Genomic DNA, 15,029 nt, shown 5'->3' with positions numbered 1-15,029 from the left:
GGGGCGTTGCTAGGGGGGCTAAGGGGGCTATAGCCCCTGATATTTTGGTTGTAGCCCCGGATAGAATCTCAGGAGCTACAGCCAAAAGACTAGCTAGCCCCCAGTCCCAACAGTTCCTACATCAGCGTAGCCCCGGGTCTTTTCCAGACCTAGCAACTCCCCTGGTCACATGGTTAGCACCATGTGATCATTACACCCATCCTGGGAGCTACCATGCTCCCAGGAGGGGTGACATACAACTGGGTGACAAGCCATTGTGCTAGCAACTCGGGTCTGGAGCATTTTAGCCAGCAGTGGTCAATGACACACACAAAGAGAAACATTAAAACGTGTAAAATCGGAAGCCATGCTTGATGAAATTGCAGAGCTAGCAAAGCCATGCACAGCCACTGCAAGCAGCCGCCTGGCCCTCGGTATCTCTTATTGCAGAATGGAGCAAAAAGGGCTGCAACCTGGAATCCCGAATATGCGTGCTGTGAAATCCTGTCTAGTGGAGCTCAAAAAAATCCACGACCGACCACAAAGCAGCAAGCGCCCCCGTGAAATGCACTGTTCCCAATTGAGATGTAACGCTCTGCATATTACTGCCGTGCACCGCAATATAAACTCCCAACTGTGGGACAGGACCAGCAGGCAGCCAAAACCTGCCACTCGTTACCGCTCGCCGTAAACCCAGCCTCCTAAAACCCGGGGAACGGAAACTCTTCAAAACGCGCTCGAGAAGCGCATTGTTATATTGCGCAAGCACGTTCTTTTGGTCTTTCCCTCTTGAATTCCTCATTGCACGGTTGGGTCCAATCAGGGAGCTCCGCCATCTAGGCCCAGTGCTCTGATTGGAACCAGCTTTAGGTCAAAGGCCAGTGAGGAAGTAAAGGAGAAAACGTCTCCTTCTGAAGTGTTCCAGCGTGCTTTCCTGATTAAATACAAACCAGCCGCAGGCAGAGAAGGGCACATTTTCCTATTTAGCTTTCCTCAATGGCAGAATAGTTCATTTTAAGTATTTTTAAACTCGGCTGTAATTTGCAGCCAAAATCCTTCTGAGTCTCCTATACCCTCACACGCACTTGGTACGTAGCCTGCCAAACTGAGTGGTTTCATTAACTTGGACAAATATTTTATCATGGGCATTGCTCTGGGCTATCATCCCAGGCAGGTTTACTTAACATTTTGAAATTGGTTAGCCAAATGTCTTGGAGGACTGAAGAAGACACAATGGTGAAATTAAAATCCCCCGCGCAACACCAGCCATACTTTAGGCAAGAGTAAATCACCCAATAAGCATTGATCCAGTCGCATGACTTTGTTACGATTAATTAACCGGCATCTTCTGAGAAACTAATCTAACAATCATGCTTGACTTTCTTCCGCATAATGGTCCCGGTGAAGGGGTTCCCATTGTTGTTTGGTTTGGAGACGCAAATTGCTCTCGTTAGAGACGAGGGATCGGTCTGAGCTGAGCGAGAACATCGGAGCCCTCAAACGTGTGTAAATATCCGGTGGGTTGTTTGATCTTTGACTTTGCGGCTGTGATTAGAGACCGCAATGTGGGTTTTATAATTGGAGCCCCCACCTCCGCTTCCTGTCGAAGAACGGGCGCACGAATGGTATTCATCACGGAAGGCTACGCGTACTCGAAGGTTAACATAGACGATAAAGGCCAGACTCTAATTTGATTCCTGTTTATCCTGGGTTTTAATAACTCCTGGGCAAACGTGCTGCATTTGTAATGATGCAAGTGGGTTGAAGGGTGAAACTGACCGTCATACAATGACTCGCCGTGTCCTCCCGCATGCCCAAATGCCCACAGTTCATAAAGTGCAGAGGCGCAAAGTGGTGGAGCCAAGACTACAGCTTCTGTTAGATCTTTGTGCCTTCTGCTTGAACATATTTAGCTCGATTGTATGGACACATTTCCAACTGGCCATCCATCTACTGCAAGAACCTTTGTTCCCACTGGCAAGATGTGACGGTGGTCGGGTAAGGGAAAGACGTCAGGAGCTTGACGCTCTGGAAAAGATTCATGATTTCGCTTGGCGTCCCTCAAAAGGGTTATGGGTGCAATCCTGGTGGTGTCACTGTGCCTGCCGTCCCAGGCCAGGGTAATCATTGGGGGCTACTTATTTATTTAATTGGTGTTTTATAACGCGCCTAATACAATACCTGAGTTTGGTTTTAAAGCGCGGATCCGGGATTCGAACCTCTGTTGCTCTGCGCGGTCTTGCTTCCGCGACCACTGCTTTGCTCCTTTATCCAGAATAAATGTACGATGTTGCACCATCTCTTAATCCTGCCCTCATACGTGACAGGCATGAAAGCCACTTCACGCAATCTCTGTATGCATGTATGTATGTGATTTATAAAGTACAAGCCTCGCTGGGAAACAACTGAGCACTGTGAATGCACACCCAAAGTGGGCTTCCGACGTTGCCAGTGGCTGGGAACTGCGGGCTGGTCCGTGTGCTAGTACTAGCACCTGAACCCGGCTTGCGAGACCAAGCCAGGTCCGCAGGTCTGTGTCAGGCTCACCACAAGCATGAGACCGGGCCCTGGCCCGAGGGCCCGCCTGTGGAGCCGAGGGTTGGGTCTGCGAGCCCCATGAAAAGAGTGGCTCTTTTGCCATTTGCACTCTTTGTTGACCCTATCAACCTTTCTAACTAAATAACTAACTAACTAACTAAATAGTTTTTTGTATAGCGCAACTCTCACCCAAAGGTCTCAGGGCGCTCACATAGACAGAGACAACAAAGAGACAGATAAATCCAGATAGAGGGATAGTGCTTCTTTGCCACTATGAAACACTATGCGACCCCAAGGCCTGCAGGACCCTTCAGAACGTCTGCAAATAGCAGTAGCAGTCGTTTGAAAACTTTTTCAATTTCCGAAACAAGTTGTTTTAAAATGTGCTCTTTATTAAAATGTGTGGCCCGTCAACGGGTCTGCGAACGCCAATTGGCCAACCAAGAGGTTAAAAGCGGCGCTGTAGCTCAGTAAACAGTTTGGCTGAGCCAAGATGTCACTAACAGGATTCTGACCGAAGAGAAGGGCGGGCACCACCAATATGTTGAACTATAATTATAGGTAACACAAAATGGTAGGTTCAAAATGAATCGGAGCGTACCAATAAAGCCTTGGCACGAGGATGTAAAGAAGCCACAAAAGAGGAACTAGGAAAGAATCCCTAGTCTATGATACGCTCACGCTATGCCCTTTAATCAAGTTGCAAGAGGATTATGGCCACAAAAAAGAAATGCCAGACAGATTTGCATTAAGGCAAAAAGCCCACTTTTGGGACAGGACACCCGCTCCTCGTGACAGTTTGGCACAAATTAATTTAGTGTTTCAGGTTGTAGGTGAGAGAAAAGTTTAACCTAAGAGAAATCAGATGAGAAACGAAGGATTTGCACCACACTCTACTAAAATCTCCACGCAACCCCACCACTACACAGACGGGCCCTCACAAAAAAGAATCAAACCGTATCATTTTTAGGGGAATGTTTCATTAAGATCTGTTGAACGGTGCGAAAGGTATAGACATCTCAAAAAGTACTCTTACAGCGGGAAGTCCAGTTTAGCCATTGCTAGAGTGCCGCTACTGTACTCTTACAGCGGGAAGTCCAGTTTAGCCATTGCTAGAGTGCCGCTACTGTACTCTTACAGTGGGAAGTCCAGTTTAGCTGTTGCTAGAGTGCCGCTACTGTACTCCTACAGTGGGAAGTCCAGTTTAGCCATTGCTAGAGTGCCGCTACTGTACTCTTACAGTGGGAAGTCCAGTTTAGCTATTGCTAGAGTGCCGCTACTGTACTCTTACAGTGTGAAGTCCAGTTTAGCCGTTGCTAGAGTGCTGCTACGGCGGACCATGCAATACATTTATTGGTAATTTATAAGGTGCCAAGTGTGATCACAGTCCCTTTGCACTGCTTCAAGAGGAATGCATATTCATAATTAATTCATCTTTTATAACGCGTTTAATACCGGAGACCAGTCTCTAAGCACGGGCCGGGATTCAAACCTGTGTTAGAAAACAACCAATCCTTTATGTTAGGGTGGTATGACGTGGTATTTCACAGTAAACGTCTCCTGCTCTGACAAGAACGGAACAGTCAGTCAGTTTAATTGATGCACAGTGCGAAAGACTAACGCACCCGCTTGTGTTACCGCTTATTTTGTGCTTTTTCATGGAACAGTATCTAATTGAGTTGGTTTAGAGCCTGTGGAAAGATCTGGGCGACACAGCAATCTGTGTTTTCATCAACCACAATTCCTGCAGCCAAGTTGTGTTCGAGTCTTGTTGATCGTACTAACAACATATGTCTATTTTAATGTGGGTTATGGGGTGGGGGCGACGTGGAGGGCAGGAGGAGAGGGTGAGTACGAAGTGGGCCCACTCCATTAAAAGAAGAACCATGTAGGGCCAAAAGGTGTTCAGGGTAAATGCGGTTGATGAAACCACACAGAACTGGACAGCACAACACGTATCTGCCACACTTCTCACATGGAAGTCACATTCGCACCCAGAGAAGAGCTCTCAGCCAGGCAGGTGACTGGAACAGCGGGTGAGAATAAAAATTCTCCATCCACGGTTTCCAGCCACCCAAGGCCCTTCCCCGGGTGGCACCATCTTTTTTTCCACAAATGTATGGAGGCAACAGGGAGCTTCTCTCTATTGCCTCCCCACCCACTTTGAAACAAAACAAACCCGTGCCCACCCCCTTCCAGCCTCCTCACTTACCTGCTGGGCCAGAGCTTTGCACTCCGGTGCCGGCGCTCCTCTCGCTCTCTGCTGCCACCATGGTAATGGAAAAGGGACTTTGTCCCTTTTTACCTATGGCGGCGGACATCTTATTTTTATTTTCACCTCAGGAGTTTGGCGTCCTGCCATAATTGCAGCCAATCTCCAGAGGAAAAAAAACCATTTGCACCCCGGATAAACCCAGAGTGCGAATGGCTTTTACCCCTGCCGTGTGGGGGTGGGGGGTGGGCTGACATTGCCGGTAACGGCCCTCAGCCCTTGCCGAGGCCCTTGCTTCGCTCGGGCCTACCTAGGCTTGGGCTGGCAGGGGTTGTACGCCATAGTCAGGAATGGGGAAGAAAGACCCCGCCCTCCACATGATGCTCACCCTGAAGAACTGTTGAGGGGTGTTCTTAGTTATCAGTGTAATGCAGTTTCTTAGAGGGAATGTGAACAAACATTGAGAAGCATCAGATGACATCCAAAGCATTTACAATATTATTAGAGCTATCAATATTTGATTAGTGCCCGACGTCATTCGGCTAGTATTTTATTGAGATCAATAGTGTGTCTCTGTGTTTTGGGCAAAAAGTTTGCTTCTTATTAAACAGTTGTTCCTTTTTAGTTTTGGCAATAAGGTGGCGTCTCAGTGCTACTTGTAAAGCCAAAACTATTACCAAATTGGTAGAGATAGTAGATAGAGAGGTGCCGTGTGAGGAGGGAGACACAACCTGTGGGTGTCTTTGGGGTTTTACCCACCCATTGACCACCTATGGCCACCTTCTACCCGATCCTCGCACACCATCCTGGGATCACTTTGAGCTAGCTCTATCGCACAGTAACATCAATATATGGGGTTTTATATAGATGACATTGTTCTCTCTAAGCAGCCTACTGAAAGGTAATAGCTTAATAGCAGTTGTAAATCAGTTTACAGATATATAGATAGAACCAAAGATACATAGATAAAGCGAGATTAATAGGAATACATATAGATATATATTAGATAGCTCAGCGGGTTGAGCGCTTGCTACTGTGATCTGCCGGTCGCCAGGGACGTCATTTTACCAAAATGCCAAGGGTAGCGAAAGTGACATCAAACGACGCACCCCTTGACCTCTGATGATATCCCAGGAAGTGATGTCATTTGACCCCACCCTAAAGTGACATCACAGGAAGTGATGGAACACAAGAGTTCACCCCTTTACAAAGCTGGAAGTGGCATCACACTGAAAAATATGGTTACAATATCACTGTAATGTGATATACATTTCATACAAGAATGGATCACCATATGTATCGTTAATATCAATGTGTATAGGGCCATATTACCAAATTAATGTGAATGGAAGCAGACATACAAGGCCAAATGATAATGATGTGTTATTATATAGCACTTATGCTTAATCGCTTTATATAGAACAAATATACATGCAATATCACCCAACGTGTGTTGATACTCGTTTATCAACCTCAGAAGGATGAAAAGCTGGGTTGGCCTTGCAGGGATTCGAACCAACCGAATACACACATTGCAGCAGCGAGCGCTCAACCCTCTGAAATATCTTGTCGGATATAGCTATCTTACCGGCTGAAGTAAAATGAGCAATTACATGTTTGAATGTTCTGAACGTCAGAAAGCAAATTACACTCTGTAGTGGATACCATTAAACTGATAACTGAGATTTAACAGCAGGCCAGTTCATCTGCAGATCTGGTGCAAAGTTGGCCACATGTCAAGCCTGCGTGGATCTACTTTTCAGGGTTCAGAGGTTGGTAAAATACATACCATGGGAGGGTTCATAACTGTGTATTAAATCATTCAGAGGAGCGCAGGAAAAGCAGCGCACTCACACGCCATCCCATACTCTTGGCACTGGTTACCACATACATGCAAACAAACATCCTGAACAGCAAGCCAGGGAGATAGGAAAGATAGACACATTACATTAAAGCATTAATTGTGCCACAATGAAATCAAAGGCCACTTTAGGTGCTATGGTCAAACGCATCTACACTGTACACAAGCTTTTAGGCACAAGTATTTTGTCAAGTGACTGAGGACACCAAGCTGGAATGTTTTGTGATGATCGTAACAGAGACAACCACAGAAAAAACATGCTATAACTGCAACCTGCAAAAAAGCAAAATACATAGGGCCTCACACGACTTTGGCGGTAACCCTTAAATCCGGCGGTCGCGCTATTACCGCCGGATTTAAGGGTCCGCCAAATCAGGACTTCGGTGGATTTCGCCCCAGCTCTTGGCTGGGGCGAAATCCGCCGAAAATTCGCGCTATAACCGCCGGCGGGAAATCTGCCAGCGGTAAGAGCGTGAATTTTTCCCATTGAGCCCAATGGGGAATGGGGCATTCCCGAATGGGCTCAATGGGGAATGGGGAATTACATTACCGCCGAACTTGTGATCTGGTGCTATTAGCCCCACGGAGTTCGGCGGTACTGCTAATACCGCCAGCAGTAATATTGCCGGCGTTACCGCCAAAGTCGTGATCAGGCCCATAGTCTGAAATGTATGCGTATTCTACTCTAAATGCTTTTTGAATGTTTGTGTCTGCATTGTGAGTTCGAGGTGTTTAAGAACAGACTAAATCAGTGACTCACCCCCTGAAGTGTGCCTGAAATAAACCGTTAATGAGTCTAGCAATTATTGTATAGAATTCCAGAAGGACAAATTATGTGTTATTCCTATTCTTTCATATTTAGGGTCACTGCTCAAAGTGTTACACTTGTGGAACTCCCGACCCCCCCCCTTTTTTGAGAGGCTTGAACAATAAAGCCGGCCACTCCAGAAACAAAGAGCCACATGGCGCTGGCCACAGCCCAGGATCTTCCATTTAGGGGTAGCAAGGTAGACCACTGGGGTAGCAAGGGAGATCGCAGGGGTTGCAGGTGCGACCCCTGGTCACCCGCAAATGACGTCCCTGTAGGTTGCAGGTTCGAATCCCGGCAAGGCCAACTCAGCCTTTTATCCTTCCGAGGTCGATAAATGAGTATCAACCTCGGTTGGGTGATATATGTAAATATGTTCTATGTACAGCGCTTAGGCATGGGTGCTATATGAATAAACAAATCATCCAATAAATAAATAAATCATCATCATATATAGGTAGGTGCCAACATATAAGTGCAAACATAGATAGATAAACATAGATGGATAGCTAAATCGATAGGTGCAAAGATAAATAGATGGATAGATAGATAGATAGATAGATAGATAGATAGATAGATAGATAGATAGATAGATAGATAGATAGATAGATAGAAATACAATAGTGGTAGACAGGTCTGGATAGAGAAAGAGACAGAAAGAGAGGCAAGTAGAAGTCAGGACATTAGACAGGGAGCCCATCAGAGTGACACATAAATAAAAACAGAGCAATGAAGAAAAACACAGACAGAGTGAATCACAGCTGGAGATGCAGGCCTGGAGATCAGATATGACCAGACAGAGTGATTCATAGGTGGAGATGCAGGCCGGGGGATCAGCTATGGGCATAGAGAGTGATTCACAGCTGGAGATGCAGGCCGGGAGATTAGATATGGCCAGACAGAGTGATTCACAGCTGGGGATGCAGGCCGGGCTATCAGATATGACCAGACATAGTGATTCACAGCTGGAGATGCAGGTCAGGGGATCAGATATGACCAGACAGAGTGATTCACAGCTGGGGATGCAGGCTGGGGTATCAGATATGACCAGACAGAGTGATTCACAGCTGGAGATGCAGGCCGGGCAATCAGATATGACCAGAGAGAGTAATTGACAGCTGGAGATGCAGGCCGGGGGATCAGATATGACCAGAGGGAGTGATTGACAGCTGGAGATGCAGGCCGGGCGATCAGATATGACCAGAGAGAGTGATTGACAGCTGGAGATGCAGGCCAGGGGATCAGATATGACCAGAGGGAGTGTTTGACAGCTGGAGATGCAGGCCGGGCGATCAGATATGACCAGAGAGAGTGATTGACAGCTGGAGATGCAGGCCGGGGTATCAGATATGACCAGACAGAGTGATGCACAGCTGGGAATGCAGGCCAGGGTATCTGATATGACCAGACAGAGTGATTCACAGCTGGGAATGCAGGCCAGGGGATCTGATATGACCAGACAGAGTGATTCACAGCTGGGAATGCAGGCCGGGGTATCAGATATGACCAAACAAGGTGATGCACAGCTGGAGATGCAGGCCAGGGGATCTGATATGACCAGACAGAGTGATTCACAGCTGGGAATGCAGGCCAGGGGATCTGATATGACCAGACAGAGTGATTCACAGCTGGGAATGCAGGCCAGGGTATCAGATATGACCAAACAAGGTGATGCACAGCTGGAGATGCAGGCCAAGGGATCAGGGGATCAAATATGACCAGACAGAGTGATTCACAGCTGGAGATGCAGGCCGGGAGATCAGATATGACCAGACAGAGTGATTCACAGCTGGAGATGCAGGTCGGGGATCAGATATGACCAGACAAAGTGATTCACAGCTGGAGATGCAGGTCTGGGATCGGATATAACCAGACAGAGTGATTTTCACAGCTGGAGATGCAGGCCAGGGGATCAGATATGACCAGACAGAGTGATTCACAGCTGGGGATGCAGGCCGGGGTATCAGATATGACCAGACAGGGTGATGCAAAGCTGGAGATGCAGGCGGGGATCAGATATGACCAGACATAGTGATTCAGAGCTGGAGATGCAGGCCAGGGGACCAGATATGACCAGACAGAGTGATTCACAGCTGGAGATGCAGGTCGGGGTTCAGATATGACCAGACATAGTGATTCACAGCTGGAGATGCCGGCCGGGTTATCAGATATGACCAGACAGAGTGATGCACAGCTGGAAATGCAGACCGGGGGATCAGATATGACCTGTGACCAGACATAGTGATTCACAGCTGGAGATGCAGGCCGGGCAATCAGATATGACCAGACAGAGTGATTCACAGCTGGAAATGTAGGCCGGGGGATCAGATATGACCAGACAGAGTGATTCACAGCTGGGGATGCAGGCCGGGCTATCAGATATGACCAGACAGAGTGATGCACAGCTGGAGATGCAGGCCGGGGGGTCAGATATGACCATACATAGTGATTCACAGCTGGAGATGTAGGCCAGGGGATCAGATATGACCAGACAGAGTGATTCACAGATGGGGATGCAGGCCGGGTATCAGATATGACCAGACAGAGTGATTCACAGCTGGAAATGCAGACCGGGCTATCAGATATGACCAGACAGAGTGATGCATAGCTGGAGATGCAGGCCGGGGGGTCAGATATGACCATACATAGTGATTCACAGCTGGAGATGTAGGCCAGGGGATCAGATATGACCAGACAGAGTGATTCACAGATGGGGATGCAGGCCGGGCTATCAGATATAACCAGACATAGTGATTCACAGCTGGATATGCAGGTCAGGGGATCAGATATGACCAGACAGAGTGATTCACAGCTGGGGATGCAGGCTGGGGTATCAGATATGACCAGACAGAGTGATTCACAGCTGGAGATGCAGGCCGGGCAATCAGATATGACCAGAGAGAGTAATTGACAGCTGGAGATGCAGGCCGGGGGATCAGATATGACCAGAGGGAGTGATTGACAGCTGGAGATGCAGGCTGGGCGATCAGATATGACCAGAGAGAGTGATTGACAGCTGGAGATGCAGGCCATGGGATCAGATATGACCAGAGTGAGTGATTGACAGCTGGAGATGCAGGCCGGGCGATCAGATATGACCAGAGAGAGTGATTGACAGCTGGAGATGCAGGCCGGGGTATCAGATATGACCAGACAGAGTGATGCACAGCTGGGAATGCAGGCCAGGGGATCTGATATGACCAGACAGAGTGATTCACAGCTGGGAATGCAGGCCGGGGTATCAGATATGACCAAACAAGGTGATGCACAGCTGGAGATGCAGGCCAGGGGATCTGATATGACCAGACAGAGTGATTCACAGCTGGGAATGCAGGCCAGGGGATCTGATATGACCAGACAGAGTGATTCACAGCTGGGAATGCAGGCCGGGGTATCAGATATGACCAAACAAGGTGATGCACAGCTGGAGATGCAGGCCAAGGGATCAGGGGATCAAATATGACCAGACAGAGTGATTCACAGCTGGAGATGCAGGCCGGGCGATCAGATATGACCAGACAGAGTGATTCACAGCTGGAGATGCAGGTCGGGGATAAGATATGACCAGACAAAGTGATTCACAGCTGGAGATGCAGGTCTGGGATCGGATATAACCAGACAGAGTGATTTTCACAGCTGGAGATGCAGGCCAGGGGATCAGATATGACCAGACAGAGTGATTCACAGCTGGGGATGCAGGCCGGGGTATCAGATATGACCAGACAGGGTGATGCAAAGCTGGAGATGCAGGCGGGGATCAGATATGACCAGACATAGTGATTCAGAGCTGGAGATGCAGGCCAGGGGATCAGATATGACCAGACAGAGTGATTCACAGCTGGAGATGCAGGTCGGGGATCAGATATGACCAGACATAGTGATTCACAGCTGGGGATGCAGGCCGGGGTATCAGATATGACCAGACAGAGTGATGCACAGCTGGAAATGCAGACCGGGGGATCAGATATGACCTGTGACCAGACATAGTAATTCACAGCTGGAGATGCAGGCCGGGCGATCAGATATGACCAGACAGAGTAATTCACAGCTGGAAATGTAGGCCGGGGGATCAGATATGACCAGACAGAGTGATTCACAGCTGGGGATGCAGGCCGGGGTATCAGATATGACCAGACAGGGTGATGCAAAGCTGGAGATGCAGGCGGGGATCAGATATGACCAGACATAGTGATTCAGAGCTGGAGATGCAGGCCAGGGGATCAGATATGACCAGACAGAGTGATTCACAGCTGGAGATGCAGGCCGGGCGATCAGATATGACCAGACAGAGTAATTCACAGCTGGAAATGTAGGCCGGGGGATCAGATATGACCAGACATAGTGATTCACAGCTGGGGATGCAGGCCGGGGTATCAGATATGACCAGACAGAGTGATGCACAGCTGGAAATGCAGACCGGGGGATCAGATAAGACCTGTGACCAGACATAGTAATTCACAGCTGGAGATGCAGGCCGGGCGATCAGATATGACCAGACAGAGTAATTCACAGCTGGAAATGTAGGCCGGGGGATCAGATATGACCAGACAGAGTGATTCACAGCTGGGGATGCAGGCCGGGCTATCAGATATGACCAGACAGAGTGATGCACAGCTGGAGATGCAGGCCGGGGGGTCAGATATGACCATACATAGTGATTCACAGCTGGAGATGTAGGCCAGGGGATCAGATATGACCAGACAGAGTGATTTACAGATGGGGATGCAGGCTGGGTATCAGATATGACCAGACAGAGTGATTCACAGCTGGAAATGCAGACCGGGCTATCAGATATGACCAGACAGAGTGATGCACAGCTGGAGATGCAGGCCGGGGGGTCAGATATGACCATACATAGTGATTCACAGCTGGAGATGTAGGCCAGGGGATCAGATATGACCAGACCGAGTGATTCACAGCTGGAAATGTAGGCCGGGGGATCAGATATGAGCAGAAAGAGTGATTCACAGCTGGAGATGCAGGTCTGGGATCAGATATGACCAGACAGAGTGATTCACAGCTGGAAATGCAGGCCGGGGGATTAGATATGACCAGACAGAGTGATTCACAGCTGGAGATGCAGGCCGGGGGGGTCAGATATGACCAGACATAGTGATTCACAGCTGGAGATGCAGGCCAGGGGATCAGATATGACCAGACAGAGTGATTCACAGCTGGAAATGCAGACCGGGGGATCAGATATGACCAGACAGAGTGATTCACAGCTGGAAATGCAGGCCGGGGGATTAGATATGACCAGACAGAGTGATTCACAGCTGGAGATGCAGGCGGGGGGGGTCAGATATGACCAGACATAGTGATTCACAGCTGGAGATGCAGGCCAGGGGATCAGATATGACCAGACAGAGTGATTCACAGATGGGGATGCAGGCCGGGTATCAGATATGACCAGACAGAGTGATTCACAGCTGGAAATGCAGACGGGGGATCAGATATGACCTGTGACCAGACATAGTGATTCACAGATGCAGGCCGGGCAATCAGATATGACCAGACAGAGTGATTCACAGCTGGAAATTTAGGCCGGGGGATCAGATATGAGCAGAAAGAGCGATTCACATCTGGAGATGCAGGTCGGGAGCGGATATGACCAGACAGAGTGATTCACAGCTGGAGATGCAGGCCGGGGTATCAGATATGATCAGACAGGGTGATGCCTAGCTGGAGATGCAGGCCGAGGTATTATATAGGCAGAGAGCAGCAGATGGCCTGACAGAATGGTGGACAGATGCATGCAACCACAGCACATGCATCTTCCCACGCATGTTCTCACCGTATTTAAGCTGCAGCGACTCCTCGCTGCCTACATGAACCGATGCTGCTATGATAAAAAACATTCGATCCTTGCCAACCTTCATTCACCACCACCTCTAATAGAGCTTGCCTTAAGTCACTTCCTGCTCGTGGGTTCGAGGTGCATCCAGTGTACCCTTCTCCACCACACCCTGGATGCCCTCGAACGATGAAATGTGTTTGCAGAGTTCAGTATGCAATGGCATATTCGAACCTTCGTTGGAATGTTGAGAGCAGGACAGCCAATCAGACTCCTTAAAAGACCGTCTGTAACTGATGATAAAGGCCTCATCTAATATCTGTTTTAGGACAGTGAGCAGCGAGGTAACTGCTGAAGGGTGGAGGAGAGCTGGTGGAATAGTGAGAAAGGAGTGTCACGTCTGCCTCACGTCTGTCAAATTCACATGATAATGTTGGCTTTAGGAACAGTCAATCTCTATAGGCACACCCTTTCCTGTGACCCTGGGCTACAAATTGGGCCAGGGCCAATAATAATTATAAATGACCTGCTCTGTGTTACATTATGCTACATTGGACTACTTTCTTGGTCGAAGGTTGGCAAGTTCATTATGCATCTTCAGGTGCTAAGTCCCTGTTACTCCTGCTTTATCAGTAGGAACATTTCCTAAAAACAATTCCAACAATGTCAAATGGAGTGCTGGAGCTAGGATGTACAGCAAATGGAGTGCTGGAGCTAGGATGTACAGCAAATGGAGTGCTGGAGCTAGGATGTACAGCAAATGGAGTGCTGGAGCTAGGATGTACAGCAAATGCTCAAAGAGAGAATGTGAACTCAGTGTGCAATCTACTGTTATAATTTTCTAAATCTGCTGCCGATTTCTTTTTTCAGGTTACGGTGCAGGCCTCATTAACGGCCTCCGGCCAACGGTCACCAAGCACAGGCAGCAAACACCTCCACCTAAAAAGGCAGAAGAAAGGCATGACCCACCGGAATCCAATTACATCTGGTGATGTCCCACATCTGGAATCTGTTTGGCAACATTGAGTTCACCGTCTTCAATAAGCTTCTCTGAGCGCTGCTCGTTGCGGTACAAAATGGGCGACTCAAATTCAATGAGCTTTTTCACCAAACACTGAGCTCAGATATCCTGCTCCCTTGACAGTTTGTTGTTTCTTGTAGACCTCTGAATTCTCTGTGCGTCTCATCTTTTGTAACATATTTCAAAAAGTAGAGATTAATTAAACTTTCTTTTTTTAAGGATGTAACTCATAATATAACCTAAGATTACAGCTGTTTAATAAAATATATAATTGAATTGTATTACATCAGAGTCAATTGCTTTTAAGGAAAGGGTTGAGAGATATTGACATAGACGTTCGCTGCTTGTTACACTTTTTAATTGGTCTATTTCCATTTATTTAGACGTTTTAATAATATAGACACATGACAATGCATTTTTGCAATCACAAAGAAGTGTGTTGAAGGACACAGTGACAGTGGCCTTTTAACAATATAATATATTGTTAGCGTGGGAGTATATTGTATGAGCAATTTCCTTTGAGTTTAGAGCTCAAAGCAATGTGCTGTTTATGTTAGGACGATTTCCATAGAATGTCGTCTGTTGTGTACAAAATAAAGTTACCCACTATATATTATGTCGTTCATGTGTGTGTTTCCTTCAAGTTGATGTTGCTGCATTCAATGAAAATGTTTTAGTAATAGAACAAATGAATTTGTAGGAAACATTAGGAGACCTATCAAGGACACCTGTGCCAATCACACATACACACCAAGTGTTGCTGAAAAGTGTTATAGCGTTAAGCCAGAATTTAGCGGGCATGTCCGTACCAGTACA

The 15,029-nt window shown here is 47.7% G+C and overlaps 1 protein-coding gene across 2 annotated transcripts in view; it reads left to right on the top strand.

The window, feature by feature from the left end:
• The window catches only part of WIF1 (WNT inhibitory factor 1), a 358,763-nt gene extending 343,939 nt beyond the window's left edge, over positions 1 to 14,824 (top strand). For both annotated transcript variants that reach the window (XM_069629749.1, XM_069629750.1), the window contains one exon: positions 14,063 to 14,824. In XM_069629749.1, the coding sequence (XP_069485850.1) occupies positions 14,063 to 14,184 (122 nt within the window). In that variant the 3' untranslated portion in view covers positions 14,185 to 14,824. The remainder of the gene's footprint in view (positions 1 to 14,062) is intronic.
• The last annotated feature ends 205 nt before the right edge of the window (positions 14,825 to 15,029 follow it).

This window comes from Ambystoma mexicanum, chromosome 12 (assembly GCF_040938575.1).
Source record: "Ambystoma mexicanum isolate Mex_15411 chromosome 12, UKY_AmexF1_1, whole genome shotgun sequence".
Classification (NCBI taxonomy): domain Eukaryota; kingdom Metazoa; phylum Chordata; class Amphibia; order Caudata; family Ambystomatidae; genus Ambystoma; species Ambystoma mexicanum.
Note: the sequence above shows the minus strand (reverse complement) of the source record. Positions and strands in the feature narration are given on the sequence as shown.